The sequence below is a fragment of the Oryza brachyantha genome, chromosome 1, assembly GCF_000231095.2.
Source record: "Oryza brachyantha chromosome 1, ObraRS2, whole genome shotgun sequence".
NCBI classification, from domain to species: Eukaryota; Viridiplantae; Streptophyta; class Magnoliopsida; order Poales; family Poaceae; genus Oryza; species Oryza brachyantha.
In genome coordinates, this window is record NC_023163.2 from 5,101,568 (window position 1) to 5,124,811 (window position 23,244).

Consider the following 23,244-nt stretch of genomic DNA (forward strand, 5'->3'; position numbering starts at 1 on the left):
GATTCATTTAGCCAGCCTTGTCATTTTTTCCATATATATATGGCCATCTTCAATTCTTCATCTATTTGTGATTGTGAAGAAGAAGAAGAAGAAGAAGAAGAAGAGCTCCCTTTGATCCAATACAGGAGAGGAAGTGGTAGGATGCAGCTGCCGGTTCATGGATACCTCTGGAGTGCATGGTAGTAACGTAGGCCTGCACTTGCATGGGTTTGCATGACCTGGGAGATGAACCCACCATTGTCTTCCTCTATTGCTTGGATTGAAGGGAGCTCTACACCTCTCTCTCTCATATCATCATCATGGTATGCATGTTAAGTAAGCAGTAAACTTGTTCTTAGTTATTGTTTTGGTTTTCATCCTGCAGGCTGGAGCTATGCAATGATGTGAAAGTAGAAGAGAAATATAGCCTGAGGACCAGCGACGGATTAGATTCTCAATAGTAGCTATAAAAGACCATCAAGCTAGCTTATACCTTATGTTTCTTTTTCTTTCATCATTTTCCTGCGAAGGACCGTGTACAAAAGACTTCCAAAGTAATTTTCCACGGCAACGATGTATTTTTAGGCCCTTTTTCTGACATAACTTTAAATGTGCATACGTGTTTTCTTTTTGGCAGTTTGGATATCCTATTACTTATAACCTGGTGCCCATCTATGCCTTAATTAAAGAATATCATAACTAATTTATGTTTTTTAGGACTTAGAACTGGGCTATTCTATAAACGAGGCACTCGGAAAATCTGCTCAGGTAATGACCCCGCAAGAGCGCCAAATACCCAATCACAAACAAATTTAGTGGCAAGATGTAAAACCAGGAATTGGCGCATGCTAGACACGCATGTAACAGGAGTAATATATTTTTCTGTAGGAAGTAGTATAACAGAGAACATGGTAGCATATATTCGTTTTTTTTCCTAAACAAAGAAGGATTGTAACATTGACCTATCACGTTTTACCTCGGTGTAAAACACACTCCAGGCCAAGAATCCGGTCAGGTACATGACTCTTCTTTACGTCCATGCACCCCTTCGCACCCTTCACGTCATGCAGGTACAGGCGCCATCTGCGAGACAGATGGAACGTTGATGTGAGCTATCACACACTGATACACAGCCAAACACAAAACAAAACGTCCATCCGCTGCTGGATTCTGTGGTACCTATACTCCATACGATGATAGCATTCCAGCATGCCCTCAGCTTTTCCCAACATACACGATGCATCGTGTTCATGCGTCGTGGACGTCAGTCTGGCTGCAGGTATCGCTCGTCCTGGACGAAACGACAACTGCAACAGACGATGCATGGTGTGTGTAGTAACCCTCTTCTTCGGTGAGCTTTGAGGTTTTCTGTACTTCTGTGTGTGAAGTCGTGGTGGTACTAGCGTGAGCCATGGCAGTCAGACAGTGTGAAACAGAGCTGTTCCAGCTATGGCAGGACTCACACGCTGCTTGAGCTGACGTCCGCCGCCTCGTCGTCGTGAAACAGAGCCTTGGACACGGCCGCGAGCGAGCCCGCGCCGCCGGGGGTCAGAGCCGGCGGCTGCGGCCGCTTCCCCGCCGCCGTCATCGGCGTCTCGCAGACCATGTCGGTGCACGCCGCGCGGCGCCGCTTCCTGCGCTTGGACCCCTGCCTTGACTGCGGCGGCACGGGGGGCTCCTTCCCGGGGTGCTTGAGCGCCCAGACGCGGCGGAGGTCGGGCACCCAGCTGGTGAAGGAGGAGAGCCTGCGCTCCCTGTTCCTCCTCTCCTCCGCCTTCGCCAGCCGCTCCTCGTGCCTGCTTCTTCCGCCGCTGGCGTGATCATGTCGCGGCAGGTCAGGCGCGGAGTTGCTCCTGTGGTGGCTACCGCGGCTGTTGCTCCCATCGACCTCATGGTTGCTGCTGCTGGGCAGGGAATCGGAGCATTCCACCTCGTCGTCGAAGAGATCGAACTCCATCTCGGTGTATATCTTCTTGATCACATCTTCCATGGAGTCGATGTACCTGAAAAGAGTTGGATTCTTTTTAGGAAAACTTAAAAGAGTAGAAACTTAAAAATGACAGCATACAGCTCAACAGACGAATACTTTCAACTGAAAATATTGTAACATGGTGCTTTTGTATACTGGAAACTGGAAGCATATGTTGGGCAACAACCCAACGTCCTTTTCTTAAAGAGGAAATGGCTCTGATAGACTGGGAAGGCCAAATGGACAGTAGTATTTTGCGAGAACTAATTCTGAGGTCGGTATTATAAGACTACCACTAGAGTATGTGTACAGATTCCTGTCATATTGTTCAGCTTGGCTATATATATTGTCTCAGGAATAAGCTTTACTTTATTTAATGTTTCAACATGAATACTCCACCATAAGAGGACATCGAAAAAGCCAAAGAGAGAGAGAGAGAGAGAGAGAGAGAGAGAGAGAGAGGAATGTGTAGTATACATGGTAGTACAAGTATACAACCAAGCAGAATATCTTTTCAAATTAACTAACTATGCATTTCCTTTGTACAGAGAAGTTAGAGCATTCCTTTCAGATTGAGGCCAATTATAAAAGTGTGATCTCTCTTATGTCAGTACTCGGTTATACTGCATAACAATGCTTTATTCTCCTCGCCTTCAGGGAAGATAAATAACACTTCTACATTATGTATTTGTGCTCACACAAGGTATCATTATCATGTTTAGCTTTCCAGGTATGGTAGACTAGTTTTCCAAACAATTGCTATATTAGTTTCATGTTTTGATTAATATATGTTTTTCCTAGAGGCAACCTGGCAATGCCTGTATTGATTTGCTAGAAAAATTAGCTTTCACTTTACCATAAAAAACTACCCCCACTTGAATGATAAACATTCACAAGTACCCAGAAAACCAATACTTCAACAAATACATGCTAAACTAAGTCATACCTGATCTTAATAGTCTTTTCGGCAAACTCAAGAATACCATTGGACTGAAATGAATCCCCTTGGAGGTTGATATCAATAAACTGCAAAAGGGAGCAGATTTCTTTTATCATCTTCTGTTTGGAGCCTTCCTCAATTCCAGTTCCAAGTTCAGACTTCATTATTTCCATCCTAAGCAATATCTGCAGTTCATGCCTGATACATGCTTGTTAAGGTGCACAAACCACATAATTTAATACTACCTATATTCAAAATATAAGGGATTTGGCTATGCATTTGACAAAACTCCTTATATTTTGGGATGGAAGTAGCACATCTACATTTATTTTTCCTATTTCAAAGTAATGCAATGCTGAATGGAAAATAAGAGCATTAAAAAGGATACTCTCGGATTTTGTAAGTTGTGCTGTATTTTGGGGTTTGCTGAGATGTAGCACATGCTGAATTGCTGTCTTTGTACTTTGCAACCAGCTCTTTAGGTTTCCTCAACAGAATACTGGAAGCCTCACTGGCAATTTTTCCATCAGAAACGTCCTCCATTTCCCCACGATCAGAGTACCTCACTGAGATCTTTCCATTTTTAATCATCAGTGCATGAACAGACAAGCCAACCAAACGTCCAGCTAAACTGCCCAAATCTGCATCTTCAGAACAAACACTTTGCTCAATCTTCTGAGGGACACTCCCAAGAAATGCTTCTAAATCTTCCATAGAAGAAAACTCTGAAGTGTCAACATACATTGGTTTCTCTACTTTGTTGCAATTTATTTCATCCAATGGTTTGTCCTCCTTGTCACAATCTACTTCATCCACAGAAAAATTGACAAGAGGGGCTGAAGCATCCTCTTCTGAAAATGGATTTTTCGCTTCTGTTTCATCTTTTGAGGAAAGATATTTTTCTTCTTCTGTAATTGCAACTGTGCTTGACAAAGTACTAAGACACTGTCGTTTCACTTGTTTCATCCAACATTTCAAAAACCGTAGTTTTTTAGATGTGGCACCATACCTGCTGAAATATAGGTCTTCCAAGTCCACCACTGGCATGCTGCCATCAGCATGTTTGAGGAGCACATCACAGAAGGAGCTCCAAGTTGTCGCCTCAAATAGCTTATTGATAAGCCTGTTTTTCTTCTTCCTCGCACTCTGCTCCTTCGATGTATCAGACATGCAACTATCCAACAATTGAGGGCCCTTTGCAACCACCTGACCAAAACCAGCACCACTCTTCGAAACATGAAGTAATGCAGAGTTCATCGAGACAGGCACAATGACACCATCTATAGTATTCCCATCTCCATCAGAAACCGACACCATCGCACAATAATTCTTCCTATGAAGAAACACCAGAATAAGCTGCCAAATCGGCTTGCCTCTCCCAAGTTTATCCTTTTCATCACCAAGCACCAACTCAAGAATCTGCTGTGGGAAGAACTCCTTTTCCACAGCTTCTTCACCGTCACTTTTGCCAGCCTCCCGAAAGCATCCACGCACCATGGCAACATCACCATCCCCGGCCATCAGCTGCTCCCAACTATCCACCTCGCACACTGCCTTCACATGTATCTTGAATACACTACCAGCCCCCAACAGCCATGGTGTAGAGCCAATCACCTCGACTTCACAACCCTTGCAAACCAGTGGCTTGCCCTCCACATCCGCGATCTCCAGCACCACCTCCCCACGCCTCCCACTTTCCTCATCCCCAAGGCCAAGACCTCCCCAGACAAGCCCCGGCGTCGCAACCGCCGATCCCAACGTGACCGCGTCGGCGGTGGTGAACCACCACCCCAGCTCCGTCACCGCCCTCCCGACCCCATCGCCACAGGCGCTGACGGCAACCCAGCAGACCTGCACACCCCTTGCCGCCAGCCGGTCCCTCACCGGCCTGAAAACCCCTCGAAATCTCCCCGCGAAGTTCGATTCTCCCCCGAATTCCTCGAATTCGGCGGCGGCAGTGAAGAGGACCACCAAATTGGGCGTCTGCTCGAAGACGCGGAGGCGGCCGCGGCGGCCTTGCTCGGGGTCGGCGTCCCAGGGGTAATCGTGCTCGAGCTGGAGGATGGACTTGGCTATGGAGGAGGAGGGGGTTACATGGGGGTGCGCGCAGGCAGGGAGCGCGAGGCGGCGGAGCGGCGCGAGGGAGTTGAGAGTCTCCGTGTGGAGGTGGAAGGAGAGCGGGGTCGGGGCGGCCGGGAGCGGCCTGGGGAGGAGGGAGGAGGAGAGGATCGGGGAGAGGGACGAGAAGAAGAGCCGCGCCGCGGAGAGGGAGGCCGGGGAGCTGGAGGCGGCGAGGAGGGAGGCGGCGGCGGGGAGGACGGCGGCAAGGTAGGGAGAGGCGGACTGCGCGGCGGGGGTAGTCGCCTTTGGGAAGGGGAGGAGAGGGTCGACGTCGACGAGGAGGACGACGCGGCGGGGCTCGCCGGCGCCGGCCATCATCGGGCGGCGGCAGCGGCGGCGGAGGATCTGCAGTAGAGGTAGATCTGTCTGGAATGGTTTGGTTTTTTCTCTTCTTTTTTTTTCTTTCTATTTTTATTTTTATTTCTAGCGCGGAGGAGAGGGGATTCCAAAATTTTGGCGGGAACATTGGACATGGCGGCGCGGCGGATAAGGCAAGAAGCTGGGTCGCTGCAGGTGGGCCCCACCTGCCAGTAGGCCTGGCTGGAGGCCCATGAAAGCTGGTGTGGCCGTTGCGGATCGTGACGTCTCGAATTTTTTGAATTTTGAATTTTATTTATTAAATAATTTACAAATTTAATTTTGCATTTCAAAAAATTACAAAACTAACCTCCTGCCTAGAGGGCGGAAAGGTGATATGGCAAACGGCCACTAGGTCGCGAGCAACAAATTTTACGATTTAATCATGATTTGATACATATATTTATGATGTATGAAGTTTTCTAATCAATACTACCACTTAACTCAGTAGTCATCCTCCTCTCTTATCCAGGAGACCAGGGATCAAATACTCGCTAGAGCATATTTCTTCCTATTTTTTGCAAGCCCGAGAAAAAATCAAAGAAAATATGCTCTACCAAATTCGACCCTTGTTCTCCTAAATAAAAAGGTAAAATGGTGAAGCTAGTTCTTATGATTAAATAATTACATACGATATACATATATGTATCAAACCACGGTTCAATCGAAAAATTCTCGGTTCAATCATAGAATTGCTGGGCAGTGCGATAAATTTGCATTTAGACCCTTGCCGCCTAGGGTGGAAAGGGCTTAAATGCAAAATTCACCGTGTCGCCATTTACGGCCGTTGCTCGCGACTCAGGGTGGCAGGAGGTTAGTTTTGTGATTTTTTGAAATGCAGAATTAAATTTGTAAATTATTTAATAAATAAAATTCAAAATTCAAAAAATTCATGATGTCTCTCGAGTCTCGATCTCTTGCAATCTGTTCGGGGATCATCATTGGCATTTTAAACAATAAAACCAGATAAATGAAAAAAATTATGAATTAAATTTTTACATGTGTGTTCATAGAGATAGGCTGAATCCACGATGGAAAAAACCTAATATCGGCTTCAAATTTAAGTTGAAAATTATTATTTTGGCTTCTAAGCAACAAATAAGACATGCTAAGATGCAACTGTGAATGATAGATTTGCATGATTGCATCTTCGTCTTTTCACTTATATTTATATGCCAAAAATTAAATTTTTAATCTTAAATTTGGATTTGAATTTAGATATTTTTTCACTGAAGTTTATTTTTCAACATTGTCTTTTAGTACACTAAGAATACGTATACGTATATAAAATTATTAATATTGTTTTTCATTTATAAACATACCGTTTGATTTTGGAAAAGTCAAACGATCACCCCTGTAATCCTGGGCATTAATTATCAATACTCAACATTATAGCAATGGACTAGATGATTGATTGACTTTGGACTTGGGATGAAGTGGCTGCATATCCGATCCGTTTACACTGCTGCGTTCGTTTGCTACCACAAGTTACACATATTCCCCTCATTTTCCACACCTATGTTTCCGAACTACAAAACAAATGTGTTTTTATGAAAATCTTATACATGAAATTTGCTTTAAAAATTCATATTAATCCAATGTTCTATTTTTTATAATTAATAATTAATTAATCATGTACTAATATATTTTCGTGTTTTCACACCGGTTAACTAACAGCATGCCGAACGCAGCTATGCTTGTTGTGGAGTTAGGCTGCGTTTGGCCGTATGGGTAAGTTAACTTACTCCTCTCGTTTTCCGTGCGTACGCTTTCCGAATTGTTAAACGGTGTATTTTTTACAAATTTTTTCTATAGCAAAATTGTTTTTAAAAATCATATTACTCTATTTTATTTTTTAATAATTAATAATTAATTAATCATGTACTAATCTATTACTATATTTTCCATCTGTTACTATATTTTCCATGAATTACTATATTTTCCATATCAAATAAGTTAACTTATCTAACCCTTATCTAAACGTAGCCTTTATCTAACCCTTACCCCAACGCGGCCTTATTATTAGAAGTCTTTTTATGCATGTTAATCCTATAAGTTTTTTTTTCTTCTAAAAAGTTCTGTACACGCCAAAGCCTACACGTTGAGAGGAAATATTAGGAAAAGGGATGTCGGATAAAACAGATAATGGTACACCTACACTAAAGAATATCTCTTATCCAGAAGACCAGAAGGCACTTCTGTTATTCCATTCATTGTTCATTCTAACAGGGGCTTGAGCTGGGTTACAGTTTTGCATTCAAACGGCTAGCTTGGTATAATTATTTCCACGGCAACAAAAGCAAACAGATAATAAATTACAAGGGTTCGCCTTCTGTGAGACGAGATGATTTGTACATATAGGCGTTATAACTACACTTGTGCCTTACTAACATGAACATTGAATTTATTCGCTACTGAGGTCTGTAATTTGATGATAATGGCTCCTCCTATGCAAAAATAATAATAATAACATCCTCGCGCAAAGTGATAAAACATCTGAACTCCCAAAATGCTTTATTGGATAGCATCAAGCAAGAGAAACATAATTGTGCAGCATCCTGTATTTCATGAAATCAATCACGCAGCTATCTGCCCAAAAAAGCTCCGACGAATCTGTAAAAAGTAAATACACAAAGATACCTTTAGAACAGAGGTAGGAGAAAAAGCACACAGCTAATCATGTCTTCACATGATAAAAAACTAAATACAGAAGATACAAAAGGACCCTCTGTACTATCTTCGCTATATCCACAATAACATTGACCCGGGGGGAAATTCAGCAGAACCACTTTTTTGAAAAGATCAATGAAAGCAGTACACAATTACATACCTCCGGCAGCTTCTTTCTGAAAACCACCTCTAGTCTAGCATCCAATGTATTTTCATAGACAATCTTTCCATCTCGGGAAGCTATTACAACTCCACCAGAGCTAAATAAATATATGAAAAATACAAATATTAGACATTCAGATCAACATCGCTATCATCTTATAAATATGATTTTGGTTGGTAATATCAAGATCTAGAGGCAAAATTTACTCCTAAGAGAGGTAACTCAATTCACTAGTATATAACAAAATGGCTATAGCTTCCAGGAAAAAAAACAAAGCGAACAACGAACATATGTGATATTTTATTGTAATGCAGAAGGCTGTGTTGATGGAAACACCCCTGCCAATTCTAATTCGTGCAATGCTGGTCCTATCACTCTTAAAGAAAGTAAGATATTTGTCGGTGTCCGAAAAATATATTGAGAGACAAGGATTTCTTTTAATTTGATCATGAAGCTATTATAAAGCCATCTTCTAAGGATGTTGCGCTGCATAAAGATGCTGATAGAAATACAAGGTATAACGAAAATTAATGGCCTCCAAAATACAAACAGGTTCTATCACAGCACAAGCTAATCACTTGAAAAATTTAAAATGCAATCTGATATCCAGGTAGGAAGTGCTGGCAAGACTTAAAGGGGCAAGAAATTTAATGACAATGTATGGAAAACTGGCAAGCCTTCTTGTTTATTACTTCTTCCGTTCTATATTATAAGACTTTCTAAGTTTTAGAGATTCATTCATGTATCAATGTATATGTTGGTATATATATGTCTAGATTCATTAACACACAAATGAATTCAGACAAGAGCATAACGTCTTATAATATGAAACGGAGATATCAACAAAGTATTGTGGCTTATTATCAGCAAAAGATTGCAACCATTACCAGGGGGTCCATGCTAGGGTAAGTATTGAAACGAGAAATTTGATGACAACAGATGGAAAATTCGCAAAGAGAGTGCCTTGCTATTGTAGCAGAAAGATTGCAATCATTACCAGGAGGGTCCGTGTGCCTCGTAATGACTAGGACCAGATGGCAGATAGACATTACGGTCTAACACTATTTCAGGAGGATATACATTTGCTCTGCCCGCATATTCGTTCTTTGCAGACTCCAAAACTGATTCGACAAGCTCACGATCTTCCTTTCTGCAGCGGAGAATCACAGCTGACTCTTTCAAACGCAGCAAGCTCTGGTCAGGAATTTTGTCAGCTTACTACTCAAGCATTAGTAATAATGTACGGACACACATATTGCAAATAGAGGTTTCCAAAACATAGGTAGATTCAAGCCAATCTGTTCATAGTATGACCATGGATAGATATGTCTAACTGGTACTCAATAAAAAAAACCAATGTATATGTACTCTCTGTTGATAAATATAAGACTCCCACACACCAATTTTCAATTTTCGTAGCTTTGGTTCAACAATATGTAGGTTTAATGGCATAAAAATGGTACCATGGATTGCATTCGGCTGTAATTTAAATATTGATTTCCAGGTTACTGATATGCAAAAGAAATCAACAGTCAAAGCTAAATATTAGGGTTCATGCCAAGTCAATCTGTCAGCACCTCAAACGAGGGAATATATTCATGAATAATGTTACTGAGTCCCATCACATGAAAGAACACTTGATAGACATTATATTTCTTCAGGGAGGGAAAAAACAGTGAGTTCCTGAGGCTTGACAGTAAGTGCTGGAATTGCCTACTTAAACCCAAAAGACAATCATTTGAATTATGAATCACCCACAGGGAATTATCTTAATTACTATTTCACAATAATGTTCTCTATATTGTCTTTCCTTTGCAGCATGTTTGTCCTCATGTGTTTGTTGATGCATTCAAAATTGCAAAAAACGAATGCAGCAGAAGCACAAATTCATGCTCGATGTCCAAAATAACAGATGCAAAATCAATTCTACTGTACCTGAACAATGAGTATCCTAAGAAGATTCTTGTATGCATGGTGATCTCGGCTAATGTACAGTAGCTCTTTCCCTGTTGCCTCCAACATAGACTTCACTAAATCATCTTGAGCTCGCAGAACTTCAATTAGGGAATCCTTGACCTGCTTTGAGTATTCACTACACCAAATGCAATGAAATTAGAGAACCATATTTTGCATTAGTTTACTATGAATAATTCTATGATGAATGTGCCATTATATCAAAGGGTGAAAATTCAACAGTATTCATAATGATTTGAGATGAGTAACTTGGTAGTTTCAATGGTGCACAATCACAAATAGTAAATAAACTTTCTTGATGAAGAACAGTACAAACAGAAAAAAGAAATTTACATTTTCTTCTCAATATCGTTCTGCTTCTCTTTCCGTTCATATTCCTGCTTGATCCTCTTCTTTTCAGCTTCCACCAGCTGTAGTTTCTCGATTTGAAATTCCTGAGGAATTGTAGTTCCCGTTAGACCATTGAAAAGGTAAGTCAACGACTCAACGGAGTAATTCACGTGGAGCAAAAATTATTAGTTTTCGCTTATTTCTTAATGGCAGTACAAATTTTGTTAAACAATCATGGTACTTTCAAAACTTCCAAATTCAGGGCAGAAATTGAACGGATGTAACTGTTTATCTCATTAAGCAAAATGCAGGATATTTCACAAGTTCATTTAAACGAGATCAATAAGCAAAACACATAATATGCCACAAGGGACAGCCAATGCAGTGGCGCGGATCCAAAGGCACAACAATCCAACTCTACCAAATGAAATCGCCCAAGAGCACAGTGCAGACTACAACTGCATATCCCCTAATCCCTACGCCCCAACCGGGGGCCTCCTCCATTGTCCGATCTACGCTCAATCTGAACACCATCCACTCCGCGATCCTCGTAAGAGCAGATCCGCTCTTCCGGGACCCCAGATACGGATTCTCTTCAAGAAGACGGTAACGCAGAGCGAGCGGGCGGAACAGATGGTACCTCGGCGGCGGCGGCCTCGATCTCGGCGGCCTTCTCGACGGCCTCCTGGCGGATGAAGTCCGTCATCTGCTTGAGCTGCCGCGCCACGTCGCCGCCGTTCATCGTCGCGGTGCCGCTGCTACCTTCTCCTTCTCCCTCTTCTTCTTCTCCGGCGATCGCCGGGTCGGCGTGGAGACGCGGCGGCGATTGCGTCGTGGCGGTTCAGTTTTTTTATTGTGACCAGGCGATTTTTGTACCCTGGGCCGGTGGGCCCTGGAAAATTATCGTCGTCTTTTTTTTTTCTTTTTTGCTGAATCCGTTCCGTTTTCCGGCGTTTCTCAGAATAGGGTTCAGATTGGTTTGAATTTGATATGAACTCAAAATAAAAGTTCTAACCTTGGATTTTAGATTTGAATTTAGAACCTTTTTCTGGCTATTCTTATTTTATTTTATATGGTTTTGCCATTCGATCTGTGTTGCAAGACCGTTCCAAGAAAAAAGGTATTGTAGAGCAATTGTAAGAACTGCGGACAAGCAGCTCATATACAGGGTAGTTTGTTTAGATGTTACTCCGTCCAATTCATATTATGTAAGCTAATTCTCTTTAAATTTAATCAAATTATATATTTAATGATGGATTTAATTATATTAACTATATTCTTCTATAAATTTGATTAAATTTGAAAAGATTTAAATTACGTAAACCAGAGTGACGGCGCATAAAACAAACTGTTCTTGTACTTTTTTGAGACAGATAAGTAGATAACGGCCATGTACTTAGGTTTATACACATACCACTGCACATGATATACAAATATCCCGTTATTCCACATGTGCACAAGTGGGAATATTTTGGTACGGTAGCAAACCAAGCTTCATGGCAACAGATTTGTTAATAATACTCATGTTTTTGCAAGGAAAATATACATGACAAAAAGCTGACAATTTTTACAGCGTCCAAGATGAACGCGGCAGCACATCACAGGCCGCTTGTAGTAATTCTCGGCCAGCTTCAGAAGTAGGGGAAGCGCGCCCTCATCGCCGCCGGCGACGTGCACGACTCCTGGCAGAGCTCGTCGAGCTTCCACACGGGCAGTGAGACGGCGGATGCGGCAGAGCGGCCCGGGCTCTCCTTGCTGCGGCACGTCCTCGCCGTCGCCGCACCACCCGCCGGAGATGGCGAGCCCGGGCTGACGGGCTCCCTGCTCCCGGCCTTCACCGCATCGACGGCGCCACCGCCGCCCGCCGCTGGCACCACGGTTATCTCCGGCCGCCGGCTCTTCCCTTCCATCTTGCAATGCAACCGCTGATTAGACTCAATTCAGACATCATCGTCCCGGCTTGGTTTATACCGGGCAATCAAAAAGATGGATTGCGATGGGGTTAGCTTCCTCCTCTCCTGTGAGTCAGGATAAGATCAAGACTGAATTATTGCTTTATTTTTTTCCTTCATGGAATTTATTGTTTTCCAGATACTGTTGAGTGGATAGTGTATCTTGACAAAGACCTGACAGCTATATTTCTTTGTGGGTGTTTAACCTTATCCTATTCAAGTGGTAATCCTGTGAGGGGTCTGGATAATTCAAGAATGGTATAATAGGTCACAAATTTTATCCCATTCTTCAAAAGCTCCATGACATGTAAAACATCTAGGGGTGCATGGCATATCTGCAAACTAAAAATAATTTATGTATAAAACTTATATATATATATTAGCGAGCTAAAAGTCAAAACTTGAAAATAAACTACGATGAAAATAACCCCAAAATTAATTCTAATTTTAAGGTTAAAAATTTATAAACATAAACAGAAGCGAAAAGACAGGGGTGCTACTGGGAATGCTTGTGAACGGAAGTACCTATGAAGCTATATACTCCACTCAGGTAAATAAGGGTGCGTTTAGATTCCAAAATTTTTTGGAACAAATGTTACGTCAGACTTTTGATCAGATGTCGGAAGGAGTTTTCGAACACAAATGAAAAAACAAATTACAGATTCCGACAAGAAACTGCGAGACGAATCTTTTGAGCCTAATTAATCCGTCATTAGCATATGTTGGTTACTTTAGCACTTATGGCTAATCATGATCTAATTAGGCTCAAAAGATTCGTCTCACGATTTCTCCCATAACTGTGGGATTGGTTTTTGTTCCATCTATGTTTAATGTTCTATTTATGTGTCCAAAGATTCGATGTGATATTTTTGGGAAAATTTTTTAGGAACTAAACAGGGCCTAAATGTGCCTAAATGTCTACCAAAACCTTCAGTTTCATGATCTCCAATTTCTTTTTGCCGGAAATAATCTCCAATTTCCATAGTCCATATACTCGGGTTATGATTTTCTCATATCAGATCCTAAATCTAGAATCTACTCTAGCAAAGATATATGGAGACGAAATGATACATACATTGAAAACTTGTACATCAGAAGCACCACATTGCCGGAGGACGAGGAACTGATCGACTGAAAGCTATCATAAGCCGAACAGAGTGTCATTGGTGCCAAAGATCGAGCCACCAAACTGCCTGGTGTTCAAGTCACCATCCAGGGCAGACGGGAACCTTTCGAGCCACTGGGCGAGGTTTGGGTTGTCAGAATCCTCCACCCATGGCGAGGTCATGTCGATGGCATCCAGCGCGATGGGATCCCCGTCCCCTTTCTTCGTCTTGGAGTCGGCGTGGAGGGTGAAATTGTAGTGCACATAGGCTTGGTCAGCCAGAGCCTCCTTGTCCAGCTTGTTGCGCTTCTCTGAATGGTTCCGAAGGATTATGCTCCAGTCTCTTTGGAAGGTCAGGGTGCTGCAAACCTGGCTGACTATTCTGACGGCAGCATGTTGTAACGACGGCGCTGAATCACCATATTGCTCCCACCACATTCCTGATTATCAAAAGGGTCATTGCTAGTTAGAACACACTGCTTATCATGCCCATGCAGTACATTGACAATGTTTTACGAGATATTTACAGTTCTCGAGCAGTACTGACTACTGAGAGGTACTAAATTCTTTTTGTGCATTTTTTTTTGTTAACTAAGTTACTGGGAGGTACTACATTTATACTATAAACTATGGCACGGTAGCTCCTGGTATCCCCTCAAAGACTATAAAATCACTAATGTTTTATTATTAGCATCTACAAACTTGATGTCACCTTATACAAACTTAGGTTAGTAAAAACTCTGAACAATCATGTACTATTATACCATAAAATTTGGATTCTGTTTTTTGAAAAAAAATATCCTGACTAATATATGTGTGATAATCCATTGGCTTGTCTGGTTTAGATTTAGTTACTTTTCTCCCAAATCAGGAGATTGGACCATGGGCTGCAGGCCTGCTGCAAAGAAATGCCAATAGTCTGATGTAAAGCTAGTGCCCATCTGCCTCAAAATGCAGGTCTACTCAGCATTTGGTATTTGACCATTGAAAGTTTCAAACAATGAACAGAACCAGAAAAACTTTATTTCAAAACACTTTCTATTTGACCATGGAACATATAATGATTTAAAAATACAAAAGATAGTTCCAGCTTGCAGTGGTGTAGAGCTGTCGAAGGTTCCCCCAAAGAGATGAAGAAGGAACTGAACTCCTTGATGACTTTGATAGCCAGGGAGGTTTGGAAACACCGCAAATCTTTTTTTGTTGGGGGAAGGCCCAAGCAGGTCCCCCGATTTTCATTAAGGTAGGAAAGGATGTACAAGTATACAAAGATGTTGGGCTGTTGCGTAGGTGCAACAGAGACTAGGGGAGAAACAGAAATAAATCACAGAGTGATTAGCCTATTCCTTGCGGCTCCCTGAAGAAACCTGCTGCTTTACAGACCAGCAGTTCTTCTTTGCACAGCTGGAAGAGCGCTGAGGCTGAAGCACTTGTTTGGTTAAACATCCATTGTGTTGGTGTTGCAAGCCGTGGCAAATTAGAGTGATTTATGGTGTCTAGCGGGCACTCATGCGCTGCATAAGTTGCTTTGCAACTCCCTGCCTTTAGAACCCTAAGTGGGTCTGGCAATGGGTCGATCCTTTTTTCTTTTGGAGAGAGATGTTTTTTTGGGTTTTCTTGTGAAGGAGGCAGATTGTTTGGCCCTGTCCCTTTTTTGGTGTAAAAATGTCTTTCTTCTTAATGAAATGAGGCGCAATTCTGCTGCGCTTTGAGAAAAAAATTCCAGCTTGCAGATTTTTAATGCTAAGCATAGGAACCACTTAAACATTGCAACCTATTACCTGAGTAATTAATTTATAGATTTCAGTTATTATGTTTATCTTATATTTAATCTAACCTATTAAGCAAAGGAACCAGTTAAAACATAGACACTTTGCATTTTAAGAATATATTCGAATAATGCAGCTACGACAAATAGTACCTGGGGAGGTGTTGTTACGGGCCTCTTTAGCAATGTTAGAGCCAAACATCCCTTGCGCCTTTCGAAAAGCATGCAATTCCACTGTGATACCTTGCCTTTGGTCAGGGACTGTAAGCACCTTATCCAGAACAATGTAGAACTCCTCCTTGATACTAGTGAAAAATTTGACTTCTGGATTATACTGGATGCTTGGGTTCAGAAAAGCAGCCGCTGAATGAAGAGGTGAATGCAATTCTACCTGCCACTTTTGCTCCACGATGTCCAGAAATGACTTGCATTTTCCTTCATCCATTATGTAGTATGTTCTAATAGAATCCATCACCTTTGTCATAGACTCATATATATAACCAATAGCAGCCTTGCCTCCTGAGACATCCCTCATAACCCTCAATAGAGGTTCAGAAACAGCAGCTATCTCCTCGACTGCTCTCCAAAACTCATCGTCATCAAGGGTCTCAACACATGAAATACTTAAAGACCTATTTGCATATGAAGAAGATGCATAGTCAGAGCTATGAAACATTTGCTTCAGCTTTGGTCTGTGCCTCAACAATGATTGCAGCGTGAGAAAATCTGATACACTCTTTGTAATTCCTGAATAAACAAGCTCCTGCCCAGCTATGCACTTCCTCGTAAGATCAAGAACCCACTTGTTGTTGTAGATAAATCGTGTTATGGTTTGGGCTTGACAGATGCACCGGTTCACCCAATCAATCTTGGAGAAGTCATCCAACATTGAGTTTACACAAGAGGAGGCACAGGGAGACCAAAATATGGTGTTGTAGTTCTGCATAATCAACTTGTCCACACTGCCATAGTTTATATTTCGATCAGTGATTATCTGCACCACATGATCTGGACCAACCTCCCGAATCACATCATCAAAAAGCTCATACAGCTGGTGACTTTTGATGTGTGGAGAAGCATCTACTGTTTTGAGGAAGAATGTCCCTAATGGCGATGACACAGAAAAATTGATGAGAGCTTTTGATTTATTATCAGTCCAAGAATCAGCTAATATCGTGCAGCCTGTTGTCGCCCAATCCTTTTCAATCTCTGTGGTTTTCTGCGAAATCTCTGACTTGAGCTTGTGCAACCACTTTGTCTTCAAAACCTCAGCTGATGGCCCTCGGAATCCCTGTCCACCAAGTGCCTCCAGCATATGCCGGTATGAAACAGAGTCTGCAATACTGTAGTCCAACTTATTCTCAAAAAAGAATTCAGCTATGCATCGTTCGGCTTCTGATGCTGGTGCTGAGCATGCCTTGTTTGCAGCAGCTGATAGTTTCTGTGCTGGAGCAGATACTTCCAATGCAAGGAACTGGGTGTGGTCAGAGGCTGAAGTAATAGCAGGAGAAGTAGCTCGCTCTGGAGATGGAGGCTGAGAGGGAAGGTCACGTATTCTTCTTGGACGCACGTCACGCACCGACAATTCAGTGTCGCGTTGCCTCTTGAGAATCTGTGACTCTCTGTGCTCTTCCTTCGCTGCTATGACAGCCTTCACCTTTTCTATGACATCCGGCTTCACCTTGGTGCAAGGGTTGACGCCTTTGCTCGAAATTTGAGATAGATGAAACTTGAGTCTGCTTATACCACCATTTAGGATCTTATAGCAGAACCTGCACCTGACCTTGTTCCCGTCCATCTTGTCACAGTACTCCCAGCAGACATCTCTCTCCCGCACTGAAACAGTGGACAAAAACAAGCACAAGCCAGATATTCAGCTCACATGCATTCATTGTACGAATGGTCTTAGCTACAAATGGTGAAGGGAGAGAGTAGCATACTTTATGGTGAAGTAGAAGCTGACTTCTTATTACTAACTATCTGCAAAACGAACAGAGCCATGAATTTACAGAAAACATACTGTTTGCACATCTCATTTGTTGAGCTATGGCTTATAAGCTGAGAGAAATAAACGAAGCAACTAAAAATAATTGTAGCGTATGCCTTTTTATTCTCCTACGCTTGGTGTTCCAAAAATTAAGGCTGGAATATAGAAATGACCAAAAAAACATCTAAATTAATTCTAAAATTCAAATTTGGGTATGGCCAATAAGTTGAAGACCTGCCAATGGAACTTTACCTATGGTGAAACCTAAGCATCTAGGAGCTCGATGCATTGTAATTAGAAACTGAGGAGTTAAAAGACCAAACAAAGCAGTTCAGCTGCTAGAAGCAGTAGATCACAGTGTGTGAGCATAAACACAACTGATCCTAATCTTCTTCCTGAACTTTATTAATCCTAAAGTGGGACGAGCTGCAGCTCGAGTTGAGTGAACTCAAGAAACACCCCCCCCACCTATTCTGCTGCCATCGATTCTGAAGTTGGGAATGTGATGCGGCTCTAGCGAAATTATCGCTCCTTCGATGACGGAGCAATGGGCAAAAAAGCTCTGATTCTTCCCCATTTTCATTCCACATCAATTTGCCTTCACCTTCCGACATAATACGCTCGAAATCCACATCTGAGCCCAACACAGTAAAGCCACAGAAGTGGCGCACAATTCATAACAAAACAACGATTTAATTCGCGAGAAAATCATAACAAATTTGCCTCAATTTATTACTGCTTACACATCTCATTGGTTGAGCTATGGCTTATAAGCTGAGAGAAATAAATGAAGCCTTCCCATCTTAATGAAATTGGTAGGCCCGGTCTGGGCTTTCCCGGCAAAAAGAAATAAATGAAGCAACTAAAAATAATTTTAGCGTATGCCTTTTTATTCTCCTACTCTTGGTGTTCCAAAAATTAATGCTGGAACATAGAATGATAAAAAAACTCTAAATTAATTCTAAAATTCAAATTTGGGTATGGCTAATAAGTTGAAGACCTGCCAATGGAACTTTACTTATGGCGAAACCTAACCATTTTGGAGCTCGATGCATTGTAATTAGAAACTGAGGAGTTAAAAAGATCAAATAAAGCAATTCAGCTGCTAGAAGCAGTAGATCACAGTGTGTGAGCATCCACACAACTGATCCCAATCTTCTTCTTGATCTTTATTAATCTTAAAGTGGGAGGAGCTACAGCTCCTTCAGTTGAGTGAACTAAAAAAAAATCCACCCATTCTGCTGCCATCGATTCTGAAGTCGGAAACTCTGATTCTTATTCCACATCAATTCGCCTTCACCTCCCGACATACGCTCGAAATCCACATCTGAGCCCAACGCTAAAGCCACGGAAATGGCGCGCACGCAATTCATAACAAAACAACGATTTAGCTCGCGAGAAAATTACAGCAAATCTGCATCAATTTGTTACGCGAGAAATGCAATCCCGCTCGCGAAACAAAAAAAATGAAAATGAAAATTCGCGAGAGCCGGGAGTTGCTCCCGAGTTGTTGCCCGCGTAGTTAGGGTAGGCCGCGGGGAGGAGCAGGAGGCGAGGCGAGGCGCCACTGACCTGAGCAAGCTGGGGAGCGAGCGGCGGCAGGGGGAGAGGAGGATCTCGCTCGAGTGGTTTCTCTCCTGCTCGTCTTTCTCCCCCCGATTTTATCGTCTCTCTCCTGGTCTGGGAGCTTTGCTTTTCGGTAGCCGCCGCCGCGAGGAGAAGAGCGTGTGTGCTGGAGGGATCCAAGGAGAGGAGAGGAGAAGCGTGGACGGGCGACGCGAGATGCCACGAGATGGACGGCATCGCCTCGCGAGAGACAGTGATATATATAATCGGGAGGAATCACGCGAGTTTTTCTTTTCTTTTCTTCTTCTTCTTCTTCCCGTTGAACTGGGCCTTCGGGAATGGGCTTCCGGCCCAACTAACCAATGGGCTTCCGGCCCACATCGTCTTCCTCCTCTCCGTCTCCGGCGAGGTCATGGCGGGAGGGGGCTGCTTCTCCAGCCGCGGAGCCGTCCGCCGTGTTACACCCCTCGTCGCCGGCGAGATCGCATATACTATTCGGGTCTGCCTGCCAGCCTCCTTGGCTCCTTGCAGCGTCAGCCTCTCGCAGAGACGCAGAGCCGGCGGCGGATGGGGAGCGCGCCGAGCGCGATCCCGTATCGGCATGCGTGCATCGACGACGTTCGAAGTGGTCGGTTGGTGCCGGGGAGGCCACGGCCATTTTGCTGCTCAGGTGGAGGTCATAGGGTCAGGAATCGCAGGGTGCACGGCCGGGAGGTGTTTGATGAAATGTCTCGGTGAAGACGGCATCCGCATGAGTTGGACAGGAAGTGGCCGGACTGCCGGGGGTGTTGTTCTGAATTCTGATTTCTTCCTTTGTTTGCCATGGGGCTCAAGGGAGAACAGTAACAGGTAAGTGGCTTTGTTTACTCCAGGCATAGAGTGAGACTGAGAGAAATATCTACTATGGTTTCTGAATCTGTTTATGTCTCATGCAAGTATTGCTAACAACGAGTGGAAGGTGGTTAGCGAGATGCCTTAGAGTGAGGGTGACTTCTATGGTGAAGTTCCACTTCGCGCACTGCCTCGGTCTGCGTCAAGAAATCTACAGGTAATGCTGGTTCCTCATTTGTTCATCCGTGAGCTGATGCATGCATCATGCATGCGCCTCGAATAGTTGAATGGATATGAACCTAGAGTCAAATTTCTAAGCTACTGTAGTGCCCTATACGCGCGGAGGGAAATATATATGCTGTAATGAAAGATGCTCGAGTGAGATCAAGGAAATCTCCCAGGTCAAACGTGCTGGACTGAGCTGCTATTTGTTTTTTTTTTGTTTGTCAAAATAGGATTTTTCTTTAACATAACCTAGCATCCACCACCAGCTGATCAGCTGATGAAATCATCTGCCAATCCTGAACAGTTCCAATAGATAACTGTAGATGGGAACTGATGTTGACTCTCGACAGGTTTTTCTGAGTGTTCTCATACTGTTGCAATGAATATATCATTTTTTATCTCAACAGTTGCAACGACCAACGACGAATGCAACCAGCTGTCCAATTTTGTTATACAATTCAAAGTCCACTGCCTACCATGTTTGACCTGAAAAGCTAGTATATGGTGGCACTAGTGCACTGATGACTGGCGACTGGGAAGCCACCTCTTCCTTAATTCCCATATGTCTGTTCGGTTGGGAATAGGTCCATATATCTGTTCGGTTGGGAATAGGAGGGATGATCTACCACTCACGCCAGTGAGCAAGAAATATCTCCTGAAATGGAGATATCGATCAAGTGGAGGTATTTGTTCTCGCCTTCATCTGTCATAGTATTTCCATTTCTCATCAACTTCATGTTCATGCATCGCCACTACAAATTCACATTTGCAACAGGCACACTCCTTCCAGGACAATCTTTGAATGCTAACCAGACTTTACTGTCAGAAAATGGTGCCTTCAAGTTGGGTTTCAACTGCTCAGCCCTATCATCTGATTTTTCGGGCTGTGCTATTGCTATGTGGTTCACTAACTCCTCATCTTGTAGTTATGATTATTTGCCAGTTTGGCAACTGGATTTGTATTGCAGTTGTGATTCCTCATCAATTAACCTCTCAGAGAATGGCGTATTGCAAATAAATGATGGCTATCACACTCTTCCGATCTCAAATTACACGAGGACCACTTCCGTATCTGCTGTTACAGTGCTTCTTGACAACGGAAATCTTGTCATTAGAGACCAAGTAAATAGTTCCGTAGTGCTCTGGCAGAGTTTTGATAACCCAACTGGTACACTGCTCCCTGGAGGGCGCCTGGGGTTCAATTCAATCACCGGCATTAATGTCTCCATTACTACTTATTCTAGTATTTGGTATAACCCAAATGATCTAGTCTATACTCTGGCACTGGATGCAACTAGAAGGCAAGGGTTTATTATCCAGCGTAACCCCATTGGTTTGGTGTTGCGGGTACTTTTCCTAGCTGGATGGAAATTCATGAAGATGGAGATTATGCGCTAACATTAAATGGAACACATGCATACATGCGTTTAAATAGCTCTGGATTTATTGAATTTGTTAAGCAAGACGTATGCAGTTCTGTTCTATGGTCTGCGCCAGAAAGTTTATGCGACTTTGATTCATACTGTGGACCTTACGGCCTCTGCACTAGGTCAGGCTCTTGCATATGCCCTGTAGGTTTTGTTTCACAATACACAGGGAAGTGAATTGCTGCTGGTTGTTCAAGGGTGGTACCTATGAATTGTGAAAGGGGTGTCTCAACTCATCCAGAAACTGCATTTTATACAATAGATGGTGTGTATAAATACCCTCAAAACTCTTGGCCTTCAGATGCTAGAAGCATGAAAGAGTGTGAAGCCTCTTGCACAAGGGACTGTACATGCACTGCCTTTGCTTACAATACAACATGCCTACTTTGGTTTGTAGAGTTGCGGAACACAGTAATACTTGACTCAGGTTCAGATGGTAATCGGTTGTACATGCGTATTGCTACCAATCAACAACAGAATTCAGGCTCTAGAGCTGCTCCTCAATTTCCAAACCAAAAGAAGGTAGTTGTTCTATCAGTGATGGGTATGTTAGCCATCATTGCTATTATTCTGATCTTTTTGTGGAGATTCCGAATAAAATTACTCGCAGCAAAGCCGATGTTTGAAAATGGAAGCCTCATGGTTTTTTCATTTGCACAAACAAAGAACTCAACAAAAAATTTCTCTGAAAAACTTGGAGAAGGTAGCTTTGGCTCTGTTTTCAAGGGGACAAATTTAGGTTCCATGACCGTGGCTGTCAAGAAGTTAAAAGACCTCAGACAAGGAGAGAAGCAGTTTCGGGCAGAGGTACAGACTGTTGGGATGATTAAGCACACCAATCTTGTTCGTCTGCTTGGATTCTGTGCTGATGAAAGCAATAGATTGCTGGTTTATGAGTACTTTACAAATGGCTCCTTAAACTCCCATCTCTTTTCTGGGAGTTCCACAAAGTTGAGCTGGGAACTGCGTTACCAAATAGCACTTGGAATAGCAAGAGGTTTAGCTTATCTGCACGAGGAATGCAAGGATTGCATTGTACACTGCGACATCAAACCGGATAACATACTTCTTGACGCAGAGTTATGTCCTAAGATTGCAGATTTCGGTATGGCAAAGCTCATTGGTCGAGATTTCAGCAGAGTACTAACAACAATGCGAGGGACCATCGGATATCTTGCACCGGAGTGGATCTCAGGTTTGCCAATCACACATAAGGCAGATGTTTACAGCTACGGAATGGTGCTTCTTGAAATCATATCAGGGCGAAGGAACTCGGAGAAAATCAATGAAGGGAAACACACATACTTTCCTTGCTATGCTGCATGTAAGGTGAATGAAGGTAATGTCATGTGCCTGCTGGATAGCAGGTTGGAAGGGAATGCTGATGACGAGCAGCTGGAGAGAGCTTGCAGGATTGCATGCTGGTGCATTCAAGATGCTGAGGATCAGAGGCCAACGATGGGGCAAATTGTTCTCATGCTAGAAGATGCTATTGATGTTTTAGTCCCTCCTATTCCGAGGTCACTTCAGAACTTTGTGGGGTTGGAGTATGATTCTACTCACTCTGCAGAACTTTAGCTAATATCTGAAGTCTCTCAAGTATAGATTGGAATTTGTGCTCTACAGGATCTGATTCTAAGATACTTCAAGTTCATGCATTTTTGTAATATTTTTCTTTATCTGCAGAAAATGCAAGTTGTATTATGCGTCCTTCAGGCCTTCAAGTTTCAGCTCATGTATCCCTGGGCGACTTGCCCGTTTATTATTTGCTTATATATGTGGACTTATGGGCCTTGGTCCCTTCTTGCATTGCACTGTTAAACAACATATGCAATTCCTATGGTTATCAGAGTTCATCAAGTTAAATATTTCTCTTTATC

At 42.8% G+C, this 23,244-nt stretch overlaps 4 protein-coding genes across 9 annotated transcripts; 1 reads left to right on the forward strand and 3 right to left on the reverse strand.

Moving 5' to 3' along the window:
* Nucleotides 1-817: 817 nt before the first annotated feature.
* LOC102720275 lies at nt 818-5,402 on the reverse strand. The gene is made up of 4 exons (XM_006643863.3): nt 3,277-5,402; nt 2,895-3,086; nt 1,159-1,982; nt 818-1,062 (listed from the first exon to the last, which is right to left on the reverse strand). Exons 1-3 carry the CDS (start codon nt 5,325-5,327, stop codon nt 1,439-1,441), a joined length of 2,787 nt encoding a protein of 928 aa, XP_006643926.3. The 5' UTR covers nt 5,328-5,402; the 3' UTR covers nt 818-1,062; nt 1,159-1,438.
* Nucleotides 5,403-7,662: 2,260 nt separating this feature from the next.
* LOC102720555 (V-type proton ATPase subunit E) lies at nt 7,663-11,441 on the reverse strand. The gene is made up of 6 exons (XM_006643864.3): nt 11,144-11,441; nt 10,507-10,607; nt 10,135-10,291; nt 9,197-9,393; nt 8,197-8,296; nt 7,663-7,979 (listed from the first exon to the last, which is right to left on the reverse strand). The coding sequence occupies exons 1-6, from the start codon at nt 11,243-11,245 to the stop codon at nt 7,944-7,946; spliced, it is 693 nt and encodes a 230-aa protein (XP_006643927.1). The 5' UTR covers nt 11,246-11,441; the 3' UTR covers nt 7,663-7,943.
* Nucleotides 11,442-12,414: 973 nt separating this feature from the next.
* LOC102715905 lies at nt 12,415-19,077 on the reverse strand. Of its 4 annotated transcripts, none has more exons than XR_001549416.2 (5): nt 17,784-18,846; nt 17,269-17,308; nt 15,482-17,164; nt 13,531-14,000; nt 12,415-12,521 (listed from the first exon to the last, which is right to left on the reverse strand). XR_001549416.2 is itself a non-coding variant. In XM_015832594.2 (5 exons), coding segments are annotated over exons 3-5 (2,088 nt in total). In that variant the 5' UTR covers nt 17,270-17,308; nt 17,784-18,654; nt 18,888-19,077; the 3' UTR covers nt 13,332-13,596. The 4 variants fall into 4 exon arrangements, 3 of the variants coding, with proteins under 3 accessions (XP_015688080.1, XP_040385295.1, XP_015688079.1); XM_015832594.2 differs by lacking the exon at nt 12,415-12,521 and adding an exon at nt 18,888-19,077 and having other exon boundaries at nt 13,332-14,000; nt 17,784-18,654; XM_040529361.1 differs by lacking the exon at nt 12,415-12,521 and having other exon boundaries at nt 13,332-14,000; nt 17,784-17,949; nt 18,549-18,846.
* Nucleotides 19,078-19,527: 450 nt separating this feature from the next.
* Nucleotides 19,528-23,164, forward strand: LOC102716181 (G-type lectin S-receptor-like serine/threonine-protein kinase At2g19130). Of its 3 annotated transcripts, XM_040519968.1 has the most exons (4): nt 19,528-19,730; nt 19,818-19,929; nt 20,345-20,620; nt 20,713-23,164. In XM_040519968.1, exon 4 carries the CDS (start codon nt 21,572-21,574, stop codon nt 22,940-22,942), a length of 1,371 nt encoding a protein of 456 aa, XP_040375902.1. In that variant the 5' UTR covers nt 19,528-19,730; nt 19,818-19,929; nt 20,345-20,620; nt 20,713-21,571; the 3' UTR covers nt 22,943-23,164. The 3 variants fall into 3 exon arrangements, with proteins under 3 accessions (XP_040375902.1, XP_040375901.1, XP_040375903.1); XM_040519967.1 differs by having other exon boundaries at nt 19,528-19,929; XM_040519969.1 differs by having other exon boundaries at nt 19,528-19,929; nt 20,522-20,620.
* The last annotated feature ends 80 nt before the right edge of the window (nt 23,165-23,244 follow it).

Coding starts and splice junctions, on each gene's coding strand:
- LOC102720555 (XM_006643864.3), bottom strand. CDS start 11,245: ATGAACGGCGGCGACGTGGCGCGGCAGCTCAAGCAGATGACGGACTTC. Junction 10,608..11,143: donor TCGAGGCCGCCGCCGCCGAG/GTACCATCTGTT, acceptor ACAATTCCTCAG/GAATTTCAAATCGAGAAACT. Junction 9,394..10,134: donor TTAGGATACTCATTGTTCAG/GTACAGTAGAAT, acceptor ATTCCTGACCAG/AGCTTGCTGCGTTTGAAAGA.
- LOC102716181 (XM_040519967.1), top strand. CDS start 21,572: ATGAATTGTGAAAGGGGTGTCTCAACTCATCCAGAAACTGCATTTTAT.
- LOC102715905 (XM_015832593.2), bottom strand. Junction 14,001..15,481: donor CCGTAACAACACCTCCCCAG/GTACTATTTGTC, acceptor TTTGATAATCAG/GAATGTGGTGGGAGCAATAT.
- LOC102720275 (XM_006643863.3), bottom strand. CDS start 5,327: ATGATGGCCGGCGCCGGCGAGCCCCGCCGCGTCGTCCTCCTCGTCGAC. Junction 3,087..3,276: donor ACAACTTACAAAATCCGAGA/GTATCCTTTTTA, acceptor AGCATGTATCAG/GCATGAACTGCAGATATTGC. Junction 1,983..2,894: donor GAAAAGACTATTAAGATCAG/GTATGACTTAGT, acceptor AACTCTTTTCAG/GTACATCGACTCCATGGAAG.